The 19,148-nt window shown below is 45.0% G+C and overlaps 1 protein-coding gene across 3 annotated transcripts in view; it reads left to right on the top strand.

Annotated features, from left to right (window-relative positions):
• ccser2a (coiled-coil serine-rich protein 2a) overlaps positions 1-19,148 on the top strand; it is a 723,588-nt gene that overhangs the window by 551,991 nt on the left and 152,449 nt on the right. For 2 of the 3 annotated variants that reach the window (XM_070865514.1, XM_070865516.1), the window contains exon 9: positions 14,852-14,938. The exons of the other annotated variant lie outside the window; for it this stretch is intronic. In XM_070865514.1, the coding sequence (XP_070721615.1) occupies positions 14,852-14,938 (87 nt within the window). The remainder of the gene's footprint in view (positions 1-14,851; positions 14,939-19,148) is intronic. 3 annotated transcript variants of the gene reach the window in all.

The following is a 19,148-nucleotide window of genomic DNA, read 5'->3' as shown; positions in this document are numbered from 1 at the left end:
GGGGGGTGAGAAGGGAGGGAGGGGAGAAGGGAGGGAGGGGAGGGGGTGAGAAGGGAGTGGAGGGGGGGTGATAAAGAAGGGAGGGGAGGGGGGAGGAGAGGTAGGGGGAGGGAGGGGAGAGGAGGGAGGGGATGGGAGAGAAGGGAGGGGGGTGAGAAAGGAGGGAGGGGAGGGGGGTGAGAAAGGAGGGAGGGGAGGGGGGGTGAGAAAGGAGGGAGGGGAGGGGGGGTGAGAAAGGGATGAGGGGGGGTGAGAAAGGAGGGAGGGGAGGGGGTGAGAAAGGAGGAAGGGGAGGGGGGTGGAGAGGGAGGGGAGGGGGGGAGAGAAGGGAGGGAGGGGAGGGGGGAAGAGGAGGGAGGGGGGGAAGAGAAGGGAGGGAGGGGAGGGGAGGGGGGAAGAGAGAGAGAGAGAGATAGAGAGAGAAGGGAGAGAGAGCGAGAGAGAAAGAAAGGAGAGGGAGGCTGAAAGGGCCGGGCCCGGCCGGGCCCAAGACTTCGAGCTTAGATTTACCGGATTGACAGGTAGGGTCCGGGGGGGGTCGGAAGCGCGGATCGGGGGCGGAGATCGGTCGGGGGGGCTAGATCGGTCGGGGGTTGGGGGGGGCGGAGATCGGTCGGGAGCGGAGGTCGGTCAGGGGGGGGGGGGAAGGTCGGGAGCGGAGGTCGGGTCGGGGGTGGGGGAGGGTCCGGTGGGAGCGGGAGTCAAGTCAGGTCGGGTCGGGTCCGGAGGAAGCAGGAGCTGGGCGTGGGAGGCAGCCTTATTCACGCAGCCCCAGTGAGGCCATTGGGCCAGGGCTAGGGACTGCGTGCTTCGGGCCCCTCCCACACAGTTTTGGGCGCCTGGAGCTACTGCACTTGCGCGCCCACTGTAACGCGCATGTGCAGAGGTCCCGGCACTGTTTTCAGCGCAGGGACCGAGCTCCGCCCCTGCAGCTCGTGCTGCGCCGTGCCGAGTGCCAGAGGACCTGCAGGGAGCTCGAGAATTTGGAAGTTTTTTTTTAGGCACACTTTGTGGCGCGAAAAACGGGTGTCCAGGTCGGGGCTGCGCCGTTCTAGGCGCGGCCCGAAACTTGGGCCCATTAACTCCAATCCCATGATCCCTTATCTAGTGTAATAATCTTTTACATGGCACCTTATCGAATGCCTTTTGGAAATCCAAATATACTACATCCACTGGTTCCCCTTTATCTGCCCTGCGAGTTACATCCTCAAAAAACTCTTAATAAATTTGTCAAACACAATTTCCCTTTCATAAAACCCTGTTGACTCATGATTATCTATGTAGCCTGATGCCTCTTCCTTAACCATGGATTTCAGCATTTTCCCGATGACTGATGTCAGGCTAACTGGCCTGTAGTTCCCTGTTTTCTCTCTCTCCTTTCATGATTACATTTGCTACCTTCCAATCCGCTGGGACCATTCTAGAATCTAGGGAATTTGAAAGATCAAAACAATGCATCCACTATCTCTGCAGCCACCTCTTTTAGAATCCTGGAATATAGGCCGTCAGGTCCTGTGATTTTGTCGGCTTTGTTGTGTATGTATAATGGTATGTACAGTTACATTAGACCACAAAGTATCTTCACACTGTATAAACTATACCTGTACCACCAGAGGGTGCTACTGGTGGAGACCTAAGGATCACCTGCACACTGCAGGTAACCAGGTACAAAAGGGAGCTCACCTCATTGTACCCTCATTCAGGAGCTGCAATAAATGGACTAAGGTCACAACAGTTCAAGTACAATACCTTGCCTCGTGAATCATTACTAAAGTGCTTACAGACACAACAGGCTTTTAGTCCCATTAGTTTCTCTAGTACTTTTTCTTATATTAATTACATTAAGTTCCTCACCCTCGTTAGACCTTTGGTTCCCCACCATTTTAAGTATGCTTTTTGCATCTTCTACTGGGAAGACAGATACAAAATATTTGTTTCACGATTCTGCCGTTTCCTTATTCCCCATTATAATTTATCCTGCCTCAGTCTCTGAGGGACTCCCTTCCTTTTTACATACTTGTAGAAGCTCTTACAATCTGTTTTTAAATTTATTGCTAGTTTTCTCTCATAGTCTATTTTTTCCCTTTTTATCAATGTTTTGGTCACCCTTTGCTGGTTTCTGAAACTCTCCCAATCCTCAGGCTTACTAATATTACTTCGCAACATAAGCTTCTGCTTTCAATCTAATGCTATCCTTAACTTCGGACGGACGGATCACTTTTCCTGTGGAGTTTTTGTTTCTCAATGGAATTAATTTTTGTTGAGAATTATGAAATATTCCTTTAAATGCGAGCCACTGCTTCTCTATTGCCATACCTTTGAACCTATTTTTCCCATCCACCTTAGCCAACTCATCCTTCATACCTAATTAATTGGCTTTATTTAAGTTTAAGACTCTAGTTTCAGACTTGGGAAAGTTACATTCAAACGTAATGTGAAATTCTATCGTATTATGATCACTCTGCCCCAGAGGATCCTTTATTATGGAATTGCTAATTAACCAAGTCTCATAACACAATACAAGATCTAAAACAGCCTGTTCCCTGGTTCGTTCCATGACGTTTTGTTCTATAACATCATTCAGTTGTTTCAGAAACACTGGTCAGACTTTATTAAGGATGATATTAGAGCCAATATTAGTTTTCAGAAAGTAATATGCCTTTCATCTAAAGCAAGGGGTTGATAGTATAATTTATGACTCACCCATTGATCTGGTGACACCAAGCTACCTCATCATTGGCTTTGTTTCAGAGGCTGTGGGAAGAAGATTAGCAAATAAATCCTAGAAAAAATCAGTCATTGCTGTAACATGTCTACAGTTATAGAGAATATCTAATGATTAACTGGGGCATATTTATGTTTCATTAGTGAGGATAATCTCCTAATTACAGAGTCATGATTGAGTTCCATAAGGATCCTCACTAGGGAAATGTAAATGGTTATTTCACACATTACTTGCTACATTTTGTTATGAAGGGGGATAGTGATTTTTAAAAACTTGATCTCGCTCAGTATTTAACATCTTTGTGTAAAATCGTCAAGAAAATTTGTTGAATATATATCTGTTCTCAACTGCTGTTCTCCACAATGGCACCGGGGGAGACACAGAATTATGGCACAATTGAGCAGTGCAGGAAGGGAAGAAGTCACTTCTTATACCATTTTCCCTTCCTCCCATAAATGTTTCACCCAAGACTAGCAACTGAACACCCTCCCCCAGCTCAAGCAAGCATAATACTTGCACTTAGAAAAGCAAGTACAGACTTGGTACATTAACTCCATTTCTCTCTCCACAGATGCTGCCTGACCTGCCGTCTAATTCCAGCATTTTCTGTTTTTATTACCATAGCATAGACTTAGGCTGCCTTCTACACATAATCCAATGTGGCAGAAATGAACAGCAAATTATATTTTCCCCAACACCACTTTGTGTATAATTTTCCCTTTCCTCCGCATTTTACAACAGAGTGGGCAAACTATTTGCAACCATCCACCAATGCTGCTCTTGAACTGACTGCTTGGAGATTCTTAGTACAGGAGTGGTTTGATGCGCCCAATCTCCTTCCCACACTATGGCCGTGATTTCGCTAACGGGTGGTGTGTGGGGAACGCGATACTGGCTCCAGCCTGCCCTCTGACAGCAATCTTCTGTTGGGGCTTGTTAAGCACGTCCTCGGGTTTCCCGACCAATTACTAGAAGGTGTTCTGATGACATCATCTGATTTCACGTCATCAGCCGGTTTCCTTAAAGGACTATGGCCAACTTTTTTCTGACAGTTCTTCTGGGTTGGCTAACTAACAGAAATCAGAAAGTCGGGATAAATGGGTCGTTTTCCGGTTGGCAAACTGTAACTAGTGGGATGCCGCAGGAATCGGTGCTGAGGCCTCAACTATTTACAATCTATATTAATGATTTGGATGAAGGGACCGAGTATAATGTAGCCAAGTTTGCTGATGATACAAAGATGGGTGGGAAAGCAAATTGTGAGGAGGACACAAAAAATCTGCAAAGGAATATAGACAGGCTAAGTGAGTGGGCAACAATTTGGCAGATGGAGTATAATGTGGGAAAATGTGAGGTTATCCACTTTGGCAGAAAAAATAGAAAAGCAAATTATAATTTGGATGGAGAAAAATTGCAAAGTGCTGCAGTACAGAGGGACCTGGGGGTCCTTGTGCATGAAATGCAAAAAGTTAGTATACAGGTACAGCAAGTAATCAGGAAGGCAAATGGAATGTTGGCTTTTATTGCAAGGGGGATAGAGTATAAAAGCAGGGAAGTCCTGCTACAACTGTACAGGGTATTGGTGAGGCCACACCTAGTGTACTACGTACAGTTTTGGTCTCCGTATTTAAGGAAGGATATACTCGCATTGGAGGCTGTTCAGAGAAGGTTCACTAAGCTGATTCCGGAGATGAGGGGGTTGACTTATGATGCTAGGTTGAGTAGGTTGGGCCTATACTCATTGGAGTTCAGAAAAATGAGAGGTGATCTTATCAAAACATACAAGATAATGAAGGGACTCGACAAGGTGGATGCAGAGGAGATATTTCTACTCAGCGGAGAAATTAAAACTAGGGGACATAGTCTCAGAATAAGGGCCGCCCATTTAAAACTGAGATGAGGAATTTCTTCTCTTAGAGGGTTGTAATCTGTGGAATTCTCTGCCCCAGAGAGCTGTGGAGGCTGGGTCATTGAATATATTTAAGGTGGAGATAGACAGATTTTTGAACGATAAAGTAATAAAGGGTTATGGGGAGGGGCAGGGAAGTGGAGCTGAGTCCATGATCAGATCAGCCATGATCTTATTAAATGTCGGAGCAGGCTCGAGGAGTCAAATGGCCGACTCCTGTTCCTATTTCTTGTGTTATGCAGCGTTGAGTTGCTGCAAACACTGACAGTCACAGCACAAAGGCACAGGGCTGCACCCAGGCTCTCCCATGACTCCCTCCAGATGCTTATGGAGGGAGTCACAGCACGCAGGAAGGTTCTCTTCCCTTCCAATGGACGGAAAAGACCTCCCCAGAACACCAACGCAGCCTAGGTGCACATTGCACAGGAGGGCACAAGCAGGGATGTGGCCAGGAGGACCTCGCTGCAGTGACACAAACCTTTCAATGATCTCAGTAGATCATGAAATGTTGCTGCAAAGCCACACTCAACCTCATCCTGCTGTGTCACTCATCTCATCCCCACATCCCCATCACTCTGCCTTTCCTACCCTACTCCTGCACATTCTTACTCACACCAACTGACCTTGCACCTCCACCCATCCCTCTCTCTCTCTATCTACATTTTCATTTCCCCATCTCACTAGCCACCCCTCACACTCACCCGCATCCTTGTCCAATCATACCAACTAACAGCACACAAGAGTAGGCCTTGTGTGTTTTAACCAATGTTCATGTATACTTTCTGCTAATGTGTTATCAAACATTGAAATCTTTACTTTGAACACTGTTGTTAGACAGATTTGTGAGCACCTCTGGAAGTGGTTTCGTGAGTAGCAGTGAATGATCAGACATAAGGGTACCTTGCACAATGGTGATGAGTGTGAAAGGAATGGATTGGGCATTGTAGGGATGGTTTATGGTACTGGTGTGGGGTGGTGCCAACCTGGCGCATCATGTGGCAGCCAGGGTGTACAGTGTCAAATGAAGTAAATGTGGCCATGGTGAGACCATCCCTGGTGCCCCGGGCAGCAATGTGGTTGGGCGTTGATGCCCTGTGTCCTGTGCAGCAGCATCAGGTGATTACAGAGAAGGTGGGTGGTGTTGGTGATGCTGGTGTGCCTGGTGATGGTGTTGGGGCTGATCGTGGTGGGATTCTGAGGGCCAAGGTGAGATTTTGTCAAAGGCTATGTTGCTGCTGGAATAGATGGCAGGTACGGTTGAAATGACAGAAGCGATCTGTCAATGGTGCAGAGTTGCTCCAAGAAGGTGACGGTGACTAGAGAGTTCACTGCAAACACAAAAACTACAAACAGCCCAAAATGTTCTTCTAAATCCTGAAGGCTTCATCTTTTGACATGGAAAGAGACCAGTTGTGAAATGGTAGCTTTTATACCACTTCTGCAGCTGTCAACTTATCAAAGCAATCGAGAGTCACTGAGAACCCGACTCCAATTGCCTGAGGCACGGCAAACCTTTCAAAAAGTTGGTAAAATTGTAAATGCATGCTTTTAATCCTCTTAAATAGCACTAAATTACCCGTTGAGTACCTTAATGAAGTGGCCCCCCACTTGGTGTCAGGTTTGCGATCCGCACACAGACCCGACAGCTGAGAAACTGACATGGAGGCCGGTTCAGAGTGGGATCCCGGGCCACTGTCAATCGCGGCCATTTTGACAGCGGGCCCGCCTCCAAACCCGCAGTCTCAGGGCTGGGAAGATTCCGGCCCATATTTGGGGAAAAATATCTGATCTCTACTTGGTGCTGCTACCCAGACCACCCAGGTGAGATCAAGAACTTTCCATGTGAGGGGAACCTCTTGGGAGAACCAGCATCTTCCTACTTGATTGCATGGTACCTTAGTGTGTCCAATGTGCTGTGGCTCAGGGCTGATAGGATTCAATACTCGTGCTTAATAAACTTTTTATTAGAAATGTAAGTTTTTAAAAATATGCATTTAAATGTTGCTGTTCACATTGGGATTGATTTCTAGTGTCAGACTGACTCCAGGGTTAGTTGGATATTTGGCTGTTCAGTTCATGAGTGTCATGAGAATTGCAGTTCGAACATTATTTAATTTACGATTCATTAGAAGATAGACAACACGTGCATGCGAAATACCGCTTTCATCTCTGTTCAATTCACCTGGAGTTTAGGGGATGAAGGTTGGCCTTTTTGGACGGCTCTGTGTGGAACAATTCTCAGTAGCCTCAATGCATTTCCCAGCGGGTGAGAGTTCACAGCACAAAGCTTTACACAAATCATCACATATTGGCACTCAATTGACAATCTCATGCAGTGAGGATGGTGCAGGAAATGTAAATGTCACAGTATGCTGGCCTGAGGTTTGCATTAAGGCAAAATAAAAGTCAATCACTTCATGCTACACATTGTCAGGAATGCCTGAGGTTGGTTCTTCACAAGTGGTAAATGCCCCATTCACCAGCGCTGATATTCCTTATCTTGATGAGAATGAAATAATAATCTTAAAAAAAACAGTGAAATACTGTCAATTTCTACAGTGTATGTAACTAATATTACTGCAAGATAAACTGCTCATATCTCACATATATAAAGTACAGTTAAACTCTTGGATAAATTCCTACAAGTTTGAATTTTTGCAGCAGTTTTTAAGTATTGTGGAAGTCAAGTATTATGCTGCTGGTAACTTGCTGTATTTTGTTTTGATTCTATGTAATTATATTCCTTAAAAAAATAACAGTTACCCTTGGGCTAATTTAGTAGTGGCAGTAGTGCTTTCCACCTATCAAAATGAACACAAGACCATGATGGCTGACGGTGTAGTTGACGGTGCAGAGGTCTGAGGGCGATTGTTAGAACACTGTTCCCAGTCACTGCAGCACAAGGTTGTAAGCTTCAGATCATGGGAGGTGCTGGTCTGCTTATGAAGATTGATATTGTTGAGACAGCTCGAGTTGTGAGCCACAATATGCACATTTAGCATGGGCTGAGCAATTTGCTGCCCACGTCCACCAAGGACCACCGTTCTTGCATAAGTGGCCCCAGAGGCAGTGTGAAGTGCTGGAAACTGTGGGATAAATCACTCGCTCTCTCAACGTTTTATGTTCACTTGTGATGTTTGGTGGAAAATTATCCTTTTATTTGTGCTGAGCAGTGTACATTGGTCCTAAAATACTTCAGTATGTCTCTGCTAACTTAGTATAAGAAGCTATTAAACATTGTTGATTAACCTTTTTCAAAGATAATTGCACCTGTGAATATAAAACAACTTAAAGCTTAGTACTATAATAAATTATTTTGATTGCCAATTTCATACATATCATACCACTCTTTGCTTTAATTCGTACTGTTGCATTTCTGATTACATAAGAAATTATTAACCTTTTCAAGGAAGAATGAACTTGAAAGTGGCCTGGGAATGTACGCTGCGTCTGATTGCAGCTCAGAGGTGACACTTTAAATAAAATAATACATGAACATATCACCAGGTTACATTTTTTCTTAAATTGCATTTCAACTTATAATAAAATAGTTGCTAAATGATCATGTTGTTTTTCATCATGTGAATGATTGCAGAGTGTAAACCCAGGGGGTGAAGAATTAGAGGCAGGATTGCGGGGGGGGGGAAGAATTAATCTTTTTTTTAAGTACATTTTCAAATGCTAATGAGAACCAGCATTGCTTAATTTATTTTTTCTGTTGCAAAATGCTCAATTAAATTTATGTTTCTGCTGTTAATGAACATGATATCGTAACTAGGGAATGGGTAGTGAAGCACTCCCATTCCACCTCTGGTCTTAGGATTTTGATCCAGCCCAAACTGTTAGGATCACATTTTTTTTGTCTGACAACAATGCATTGTGAATCCAGTTTCGAACTGGTAATAAGTCTTCTCATCAATTTAAACTTGGGTCTTATATTTTGCTGCCTGAGTTGACGCAATGATGTGTGACAGCTGTGGCACAGCTCAGTGAGCAGCACTCTCGCCTCTGAGTCAGAAGGTCATGGGTTCAAGTCCCGCTCCAGGGACTTGAGCACAAACATCTGGGCTGACACTCCAGTACAGTGCTGAGGGAGTGCTGCACTGTCGGAGGTGCTGTCTTTCAGATGTGACATTAAACCTGCTCTCTAAGGTGGATGTAAAAGATCCCATGGCATTATTTTGAAGAAGAACAGGGAAGTTATCGCTGCTGTCCTTGCCAATATTTATCCCTCAATCAACATCACTGTTACAGATTATCTGGTCATCACATTGGTGTTGTGGGAGCTTGCTGTGCAAATTGGCTGTTGCGTTTTCTAAATTACAACAATGATTATACTTCAAAAAGTACTTCATTGGCTGTAAAGTGCTTTGGGACGTCATGAGGTTGTGAAAGGTGCTATATAAATGTAAGTCTTTTTTCTTTATTATTACAGTTTTGGGGGAGTTCCATTGTTGCTTTGTTTGTCCTGCCGCAGTCGGTCTGATTCTTTTTCAGCTATCTAAAAGTACTCAAAAGTTGAAACTGGTCAAGTTTTTTATAGTTTAATTTTTAAAGTTTCTTTATAATCTTTCTTTCGACTCCTGAGAGTTCTGAACGTGGCCACTGTATGCAGTGTCTGGGGCAGCTTGCTGTTTTAACATCACAATGCTTTCTTCAGTAAAATCACAGACTGAGTGGTACATAGCATGGGACAGTGTTTTAATAAAAGAAAGCAAGTGACATTAGGCCTCCAGGAAGAAACAAAAATGAATGGAAAACTATTTCTTCAGGGTCACAAGCACGCTCTTGAGCTGCCCAGCAAACAGCAGCATGTGCGCTACCAAGCGGATAGAAGCTCCAAACTCCTCTCTTCCTCTCCTAAAATTATTTGCTTGACGTATCTGGCCTTACTTTAATGTTGCAATCTTGCATTTAATTGTTTATCTGTACTGTCAATCACAAGGACCCCTTGCTGCTTGTTAGATTTTTGCTGAAGTTAAATGTTGTCGGGGAGATCGGCATAAGACTGCAGAGTTCACCAGCTTGGCTGCATTAGTTGCAATTTACAGACTTGACTAGCTGTGGTCAGGTTAGACTCTGCAGTACATTTGCAATCCTTTTGATGCCATAATTACTTATTTCATTGGTTAACGATAACTTGCCAGACAGTAATATTCTGTAAATTGCATTTAACTAATCAGTTAAGATTCTGTGTGTAACTCGATTGCAAGTCTGGCCCTTAAACGGATTTGTGCCCAACATTCGGGCATCCTGAACAGATGTTACTGCACAAGATAAAAGTTCACCGGGTTGGGGGTAATATATTAGCACGGATAGAGTATTGGCTAACTAACAGAGAACAGAGAGTCAGGATAAACGGTTCATTCTTGGGTTGTCAATCAGTAACTAGTGGTGTGCCGCAAGGATCAGTGCTGGGACCCCAACTATTTACAATCTATTTTAACGACTTGGAAGAAGGGACTGAGTGTAACGTAATCAAGTTTGCTGACGATACAAAGATGGGAGGAAAAGCAATGTGTGAGGAGGACACAAAAAATCTGCAACAGGACATAGACAAGCTAAGTGAGTGGGCAAAAATTTGGCAGATGGAGTATAATGTTGGAAAGTGTGAGGTCATGCATTTTGGCAGAAAAAAATCAAAGAGCAGGTTATTATTTAAATGGAGAGAGATTGCAAAGTGCTGCAGTACAGTGGGACCTGGGGGTACTTGTACATGAAATACAAAAAGATAGTATGCAGGTACAGCAAGTGATCAAGAAGGCCAATGGTATCTTGGCCTTTATTGCAAAGGGGATGGAGTATAAAAGCAGGGAAGTCTTGCTACAGCTGTACAGGGTATTGGTGAGGCCACACCTGGAATACTGCGTGCAGTTTTGGTTTCCATATTTATGAAAGGATATACTTGCTTTGGAGGCAAGTATATACTTGCTTGCAGAGAAGGTTCACTAGTTCATTCCGGGGATGAGGGGGTTGACTTATGAGGAAAGGTTGGGACTCTACTCATTGGAATTCAGAAGAATGAGAGATGATCTTATCGAAATGTATAAGATTATGAGGGGGCTTGACAAGGTGGATGCAGAGAGGATGTTTCCACTGATGGGGGAGACTAGAACTAGAGGGCAAAATCTTAGAATAAGGGGCCGCCCATTTAAAACAGAGATGAGGAGAAATTTCCTCTGAGGGTTGTGGATCTGTGGAACTCACTGCCTCAGAGAGCTGTGGAAGCTGGGACATGGAATAAATTTAAGACAGAAATAAACAGTTTCTTAAATGATAAGGGGATAAGGGGTTATGGGGAGCAGGTGGGGTGGTGGACCTGAGTCCATGATCGGATCAGCCATGATCGTATTGAATGGCGGAGCAGGCTCGAGAGGCCGTATGGCCTACTCCTGCTCCTATTTTTTATGTTCTTCTGTTCTTGTGTGAAACTATCCATCAATTATACATATTGTTCCGATATTGGATCGAGCAAGCGCTTGTCATCAGGTTGAATGGGGAGAGGCTCCTCTGTCCCAGTGGCTATAGCTTGCAACACTGTCCCCACAGCACAAGCACAGTCATAAATATATTCTTACAGTATAGAAAGCGATGCCCTGGGACCACGGGTCTTTGTGTATGTATGTGTGCTAGAGCCCATGTACACTTGTGTACATTTAAAACTGAGGACAGTGCTGTTTGCACACACGTGCTTCCTAATTCGTTAATATCCGGCCAACGTATTAACAATTGTTTTCCCATCTATATCGAGTTAGCCAATTCTTCCGTCGTTTGACCTGCTGCAGAATCATTCATAGCTAGAATATCCTCCATGTTGTGTGGAAGTCGAGTAAATATCAGTCATCTGGCACACACAATATGTAAGTGAACCTCTGAGGCATGCGAGTTACACTGCAATGCTACAGCACAGTAATGTAAATGCATGGGAATGGGAAGAGCTATACACAGTTTTATGCAATTAGAAACATAGAAGAAACATTGAAACCTACAGCACAGAAGGAGGCCATTCCGGCCCATCGTGTCTGCGTCTGTCAACAAAGAGCCACACGGCCCTCGGTCAGCAGCCCTGAAGGTTACATATAAACCTATGAACAATGGCAGAAAGGTAAAGAGCAACCAGTCCACCTCACACAACTGCGACACCCCTCGCACCCCAACCGGAGCCATGTGATCTCCTGGGAGAAGCAAAAAAACGTAAAAACCCAGGCCAATTAGGGAGGGAAAAAATCTGGGAAAATTCCTCTCCGACCCATCCAGGCAATTGAAACTAGTCCAGGAGATCCCTGGCCGTATTCGATTCCCTGCAGTCAGAAGAAAGAAGTGATTACAAAGAAGAAACCACATCTAACAGTTCCAGTTTGCTCACTGGAGAAGCAGATAATATATGTAGAATAAAGAACCAATCCTATCCACAGTCGAAAATAGACTTTGTTAAAAATAAATTGCAGTGCTAAAGATGTCTGGGGTGTTGAAAATGTAAATTTCTTGGTCAGGGATTAGACCCTGGTGAGTGGAGATAACGGCTAAAGTGTGCATATGTAGGAGAGGGGTGAACAGTAATCGTGCTTTGTGCAATTGGTGACTTGCAGTCACTTATGGAGATTGCCAACAGATTGCTATGCAATCGATATATTTTCATTTTATTTCAGTCAGTTTCTTCTTTTGTCCTGGCCTCTGTGTTTGCTTCATTTGGTTGCTTTATTTTACTATTCAATTACATTTCATCTATATTTTCCTCCTTCACTTTATCCTTTTTCCCCTCCCAGTGCCTTTTTCCATTCATGCTTTTTTCAGTCTTTCACATTTATTCAGCTCCATAGGATTTGTGTTCCATCTGGAGGAGTAAATTGAAATCCAGGTTTTCTGTGACATTTATTACAGGCAAATGGTTCATTATTATGATAGATGCTTATTTAAATATAACATCTTTTGGCTCCCCTTTCACATGGTATTTACAGCACAGAAACAGACCATTCAGTCCAACTGGTCTATGTCGGTGTTTATGTTCCACATGAGCCTCCTCCCACCATACTTCACTTAACCCTACCAGCAGAACCTTCTATTCCTTGTTACTTATCTAGCCTATCAAACTCCTTCATAATGGTATAGACCTCTCTCAGGCCAGCCCTCAGCAATGTTCCCTGTAAGCTGGGCCGCCATGCAGCATTCCAGGGAACCCGCGCAGCCAGCTTGTGCTTTTCAATGTAAGAATTGCGCCAGCTCGGAGCCCCTTACAGGCTAACCCTTAAGGGCCAAAAAAGTACAGCGAACATTGCCCCTCAGCCTTCTCTTTTTCTAGCCCTAGCCTGTTGGGTGTCTTTATATTACACAGGTCTTTCTGATGAGCACAGGTCTCCCTCCTGCATACCACTGAAGCCTGAGTCTGATCAGGCCATTAGATTAAGCGAGTCAAGTTCACTAAAAATATTGGGAGCTGGTTCGCAGCATTCCCACTGATGCACCGACTGGACCACTGCATTGCACGGTTTGACCCAGCACCGACTGCATTGCACGGTGAGACCCAGCACCGACTGCATTGCACGGTGAGACCCAGCACCAACTGCATTGCACGGTGAGACCCAGCACCAACTGCATTGCACGGTGAGACCCAGCACCAACTGGGCCTCTGCATTGCACGGTGAGACCCAGCACCGACTGCATTGCACGGTGAGACCCAGCACCGACTGCATTGCATGGTGAGACCCAGCACCAACTGGGCCTCTGCATTGCACGGTGAGACCCAGCACCGACTGTATTGCACGGTGAGACCCAGCACCGACTGCATTGCACGGTGAGACCCAGCACCGACTGCATTGCACGGTGTGACCCAGCACCGACTGTATTGCACGGTGAGACCCAGCACCGACTGTATTGCACGGTGAGACCCAGCACCGACTGTATTGCACGGTGAGACCCAGCACCGACTGCATTGCATGGTGAGACCCAGCACCAACTGGGCCTCTGCATTGCACGGTGAGACCCAGCACCGACTGGACCACTGCATTGCACGGTGAGACCCAGCACCAACTGAGTCTCTGCATTGCACGGTGAGACCCAGCACCGACTGGACCACTGCATTGCACGGTGAGACCCAGCACCAACTGTATTGCAGGGTGAGACCCAGCACCGACTGCATTGCACGGTGAGACCCAGCACCGACTGCATTGCACGGTGAGACCCAGCACCGACTGGGCCTCTGCATTGCACGGTGAGACCCAGCACCGACTGGACCACTGCATTGCACGGTGAGACCCAGCACCAACTGCATTACACGGTGAGACCCAGCACCGACTGCATTGCACGGTGAGACCCAGCACCGACTGCATTGCACGGTGAGACCCAGCACCGACTGCATTACGTTGTGAGAGCCCGCACCGACTAGGCCTCTCTGCGGTGAGACCCAGCACCGACTGGGCCTCTCTGCGGTGAGACCCAGCACCGACTGGGCCTCTCTGCGGTGAGACCCAGCACCGACTGCATTACACGGTGAGAACCAGCACCGACTGCATTACGTTGTGAGAGCCCGCACCGACTAGGCCTCTCTGCGGTGAGACCCAGCACCGACTGGGCCTCTCTGCGGTAAGAGCCTGAACCGACTGGGCCTCTCTGCGGTGAGACCCAGCACCGACTGGGCCTCTCTGCGGTAAGAGCCTGAACCGACTGGGCCTCTCTGCGGTAAGAGCCTGCACCGACTGGGCCTCTCTGCGGTAAGAGCCTGCACCGACTGGACCTCTCTGCGGTGAGACCCAGCACCGACTGGGCCTCTCTGCGGTAAGAGCCTACACCGACTGGGCCTCTCTGCGGTAAGAGCCTGCACCGACTGGGCCTCTCTGCGGTAAGAGCCTACACCGACTGGGCCTCTCTGCGGTAAGAGCCTGCACCGACTGGGCCTCTCTGCGGTGAGACCCAGCACCGACTGGGCCTCTCTGCGGTGAGACCCAGCACCGACTGGACCTCTCTGCGGTAAGAGCCTGCACCGACTGGGCCTCTCTGCGGTGAGACCCAGCACCGACTGGACCTCTCTGCGGTAAGAGCCTGCACCGACTGGGCCTCTCTGCGGTGAGACCCAGCACCGACTGGGAAACGAAGCATTACAATCACCCTGTTTTATTTAGATATATTTGCTGTTATGCCGATCTCTTGTCAGCTACTTGGGTAAATCTGCGCTATCGTTCACCTGGTGGAGCCTAATGGTTGTTGTCTGTCTTCATCAACAGACTGATGAGTTACTCGGGGAGATCCAGGGACTGCAAGAGGAAATGGAAAGAAAGGATCGGATGATTGAACAACTGCAACAACAGCTGGTGAGTGACTGACTGGAGACGGTGGCGATATCAACCTATTTGTTGCTGTTGAGATTGTGTCAACTCAATTTCTGCTAAAGGAAGGAAAGTTGTGTCCCCTTGTCTACATTGTTAAAGAGGGGAAACCATACCCACTAAACTCCTGTTAGTACAATGCCATGTGATGTGGGAGGTGGGGGTAAGTGACCCTGGTGACTGGTCGATTGAGATGTGACTGTGGCACAATTGGAAACTGAGATATATTTCCTCTGTGACCATCCTCACCGTGTATAAAGTTGCCATGGCCAAGATAAATTTCCCTTCACAGATGTTTGCTGCATGCCCACCATTGTTGTCCATATCACCAGTCTACCAGTCGAGGATGTTGTTCAGCTGTGACAGCAGTACACATGCAGGTTGAACAACAATGGCAGTCTGGAACACATGGCTCTGGAGAGAGTCTACTCTCTCATTTTATAGAATATTCTTTAAATGTTGGAAAATGCAGTTTTCTGAGCTGCAGGGGAGTATTTGAGGTCAGGTTGACCTCTCAGCTGGGTTGCCCCATGATGTGATCAAGCAGGGGCCTCCCAGAATGGCACCATTTGGTAAAAAAATACATGTCATGAACTTCATATGATGTAACTACTTCAATCGAAGATGGAGGATAGCCAGAGGTGCGACGGTGGACATGCTATCCAAATCATGGCACATCTTAGGAGCCAGTGATCTTCCCCGCACTACTCGTTTCTATTGACTCCGTATTACCGGAGGCCGAAGAGTGGATGATGAACTTGGACATCGACATTTAATGCTGCTTTTCGAGCTGCCACATGAAAGACCTTTTGTGTCATGATGTTGTTATGCCTATATGACAGTAACGCCTGGGGCTAGATAGAGTTGAGACATAGATCAGCCCTGATCTAATGAAATGGCAGAACAGGCTCGCGGGGCTGAATTGCCTTCTCCTGTTCCCATGTTTAATTCCTCAAGTAATGATCTTACTTTGAATCATCACTTACATGGCACTGCAAGTCTCCCGACAATAGACAGCACCATGGCGCGTCTTTTCTATGTCTCTCCTAATAACACTGCCCTGGTCAACTGTTCTTCTTTGGTACTGCCACAACGAGACCTAACACACAACTAACAAGACACCATCAAGACCATTTACACTACCCTACTGTGAGCAATGCCACAGAAGGACCCCGAGTACAAATATAGAAAATCTATATATATTTCTGTAGGGTTTGTTCTTGATGTGTTTCTTGAAATTCAAATTGTATGGGATCGTAAAGAGCATCTCTTCACTGAAAATAGTTTGAGCGAGCCACTGAATTGCAGAGGTGGCCGGGCGATGGTTGACGAAAATGAGTAAACTGCACACTGGACCCTTCAGATTCCCACAGCCTGGCATCAGCGTCCGTTCGAAAATATCATCCAGCCTCTGAATTGAATAGCGGTGTAAAGATTTGATGATATAAGCCACCGGATCAGTGCTACAATCACCACGTCCAGACAACTCCACGTTCCTCTTTCAGACTTGGGAGAATGACTCGAGTTCTGTGAAGTCAGCCTTGACAAAATTTGAATTGAAAATAAGATATTCCTCAAGGAAAGAACAGCAATGTCAGAAATATAACATGAAAAGACTCAATTATTATTGATCATGAAAACGATCTGTTCACAGACTGAGGAGAAGGACTGGCCAGCCTTTATAATTTATTTGTGAATTTAGCTCAAGAACTCAGATACAGGAATTGCCTAAAAAAACAGCCTGTAATTTAATAAATCTCTTATGTTCACTAGAGCTGAAATAATAGTTTTCTGCAATTTTCTTTTTGAAAGTGTAGATTAAAGTGGCTGGAAAGATGATAATCACATATGTGACACAGGCAGCAGTTCTGAGTGAATCAGGCTTGTAAATGCACGTCTATTAATGGTGACGATGTCACTGGTCAAAGTCACAAACTCTGCCATTAGATTACTGATGGATGAGATGAGATCTGCATGTCCAGTCGTCAAATTTGCCTTCACTGATGCTATTGGTTAGTCGCACTTTCTATCGCAATTGGTTGACCTAACAGAGCTCGAATATAAATAAGTTCGCAAAACTAATCTTCATTTGGTAAACCCCTGGAGGTAGACATTACCAGTAATCCATGACTGCAGCTGTCTAGGTTTAGTGACTGAACTCCCTATTTATAAAGTCTGGATTTACTGAATTTGGAAAACATCTGCCAGGTTTAAATATACACAAAAAAGAGATTTACTTTGTGGCCTTCGAGTCGATTGTGTGTGCAGATTTTAAGCATTGCATCCTTTTCGGTGCCATTTCTGACTGACCCCAATTAATGTCCTTGATGATGGTGAAGAACTATCATTTTGAAGATGAATTCTGCCAAAGAAAATCGGCTTTTCAAAATGGTGGGAAGCTGGGGGCTAAGTACGAATGCTACCAGTTCACATTTACAATTATTTCCCTGTCATTGGCTTGTATTTCACATGCTGAGGGTTTCTGTATTTCTGTACTGTATCTCTCATCCTTGTTTTCAAATCTCTCCATGGCCTCACAACCCCTCCACCCCAGAGATATCTGCACTCCTCGAATTCTGCCCTCTAGAGCATCCCTGATTATAATCGTGTCTTCAGCTGCCTGGGTCAAAGCTCTGAAATTCCCTGCCTGAACTTCTCTGTCTCTCTACCTCTCTCTCCTCCTTTAAGACTCTCCTTAAAACCAAACTTTTGGTCATCTGCCCTAATTTCCTCTTATGTAGCTCGGTGTCATATATTTTGTCTTATAGTATTCTTGTGAAGCACCTTGGGATGTTTTACTATGTTAAAGGCGCTGTATAAATTCAAGTTGTTGGTGGTGGTGCTCATTTATTGCTATTTTGAAAAGGAAACTTGGTCTGCACATATAAACTACTGCCACCTGTTATATGGGGCAGGAGTGGGATGGGTGGGATGGGTGGGGCAGATGTTGATGTTGTGGCTGCAAGTCTGGTGTTTACTTTGCTGAAGTGAAACTTCTTTGAAAACCACGTTAACTTCAATAGCTAACGCTCCATCATCCAAAGTAAAAATGGATTAATTTATGTCGGGTTTAAATTTTATAAAATCCTAGATGCTCTACTCAGAAATTGGTGTAGACTGTAGGAATGGAAGGAATCTGCGGGAGTTGTAGTTCTTGATACACATTTGTTTCAAACAATGCTGAGAGGGCACACATAGAATGTTAATGTTTTTGGGTCAATAAATGTGGGTCACCCTTTGAAGCAGCTTACATTGATTACACACTACCTGGGGCAGAAATTGTATTATTGCATTAAATAAATTGCATTGTAAATAAAGCATTTGTAGCTACAAAAGACAGGTTAATCCTTGGTACTCTGCTTCAACAAGGTGCTTTTAAAACCATCTCTATTGTTACTGTCATATTTTCATTTTTGATTTTTGAAAGTGAAATGACAAGTTTTTAACGTACTGAAAAAGAAGAGTCTGGGAAAGTTAGTACTGGATACAAGTAGGGACTGAAAATGTTGGGTCTCCATTGGGGAGCGCGATATGCTTTAAATTTGCAATGTGTATAGAGCCAGATTGATTTTTTAGATTGATTAGGGACTAATCATGCAATTAGTGATTAACCACTGAGATCATCTTTTAGGTAGAGTATTGGAGGCATTTGAATGTTCTGATGGAAGAAGTGTCTCGATGGGCCAAATGCCCTCACTCACATGTACTAAACTTTGTGAATGAAAATTCTAACAGCATAAATATACAGTTACTTGGGAACTGAGTACCTCTGCAACTTGACAATTCCGTAGCAACACTTGATTTGAAGAAAGGCCTGATGGTACCTCATGGGAGGTTTGATTTGCACTCTGCAAAATTGCTAAATTCTTGCATTTATAATTCGTTAAATTTAGCTAAATTGAAAAAGATAAATGCATTAAATCCCAATGTTTTAATAAACATTTAAAGTGAGAATGATTTTGTAATCAGGATTTAATGTAAATCTGAGTGTAAAACAATTGCAATGAAGACGAATCTCTTAGAGGAATTATAATCGACTGAATTGCCTCACAACCCATAGTTTTTTTGCTGGGAGATATGTTTAGTTATCAGTGTAGTTAATCAATGCTGATATTTTATACTTGGGAAATGCTGGTGAGTGCTAATCTGGGAGCAGATACTTGGGGTTGCATTCCTGCTGCAACAGCAAGTTCTG

The sequence above is a fragment of the Pristiophorus japonicus genome, chromosome 22 (assembly GCF_044704955.1).
Source record: "Pristiophorus japonicus isolate sPriJap1 chromosome 22, sPriJap1.hap1, whole genome shotgun sequence".
NCBI lineage: Eukaryota > Metazoa > Chordata > Chondrichthyes > Pristiophoridae > Pristiophorus > Pristiophorus japonicus.
Note: the sequence above shows the minus strand (reverse complement) of the source record. Positions and strands in the feature narration are given on the sequence as shown.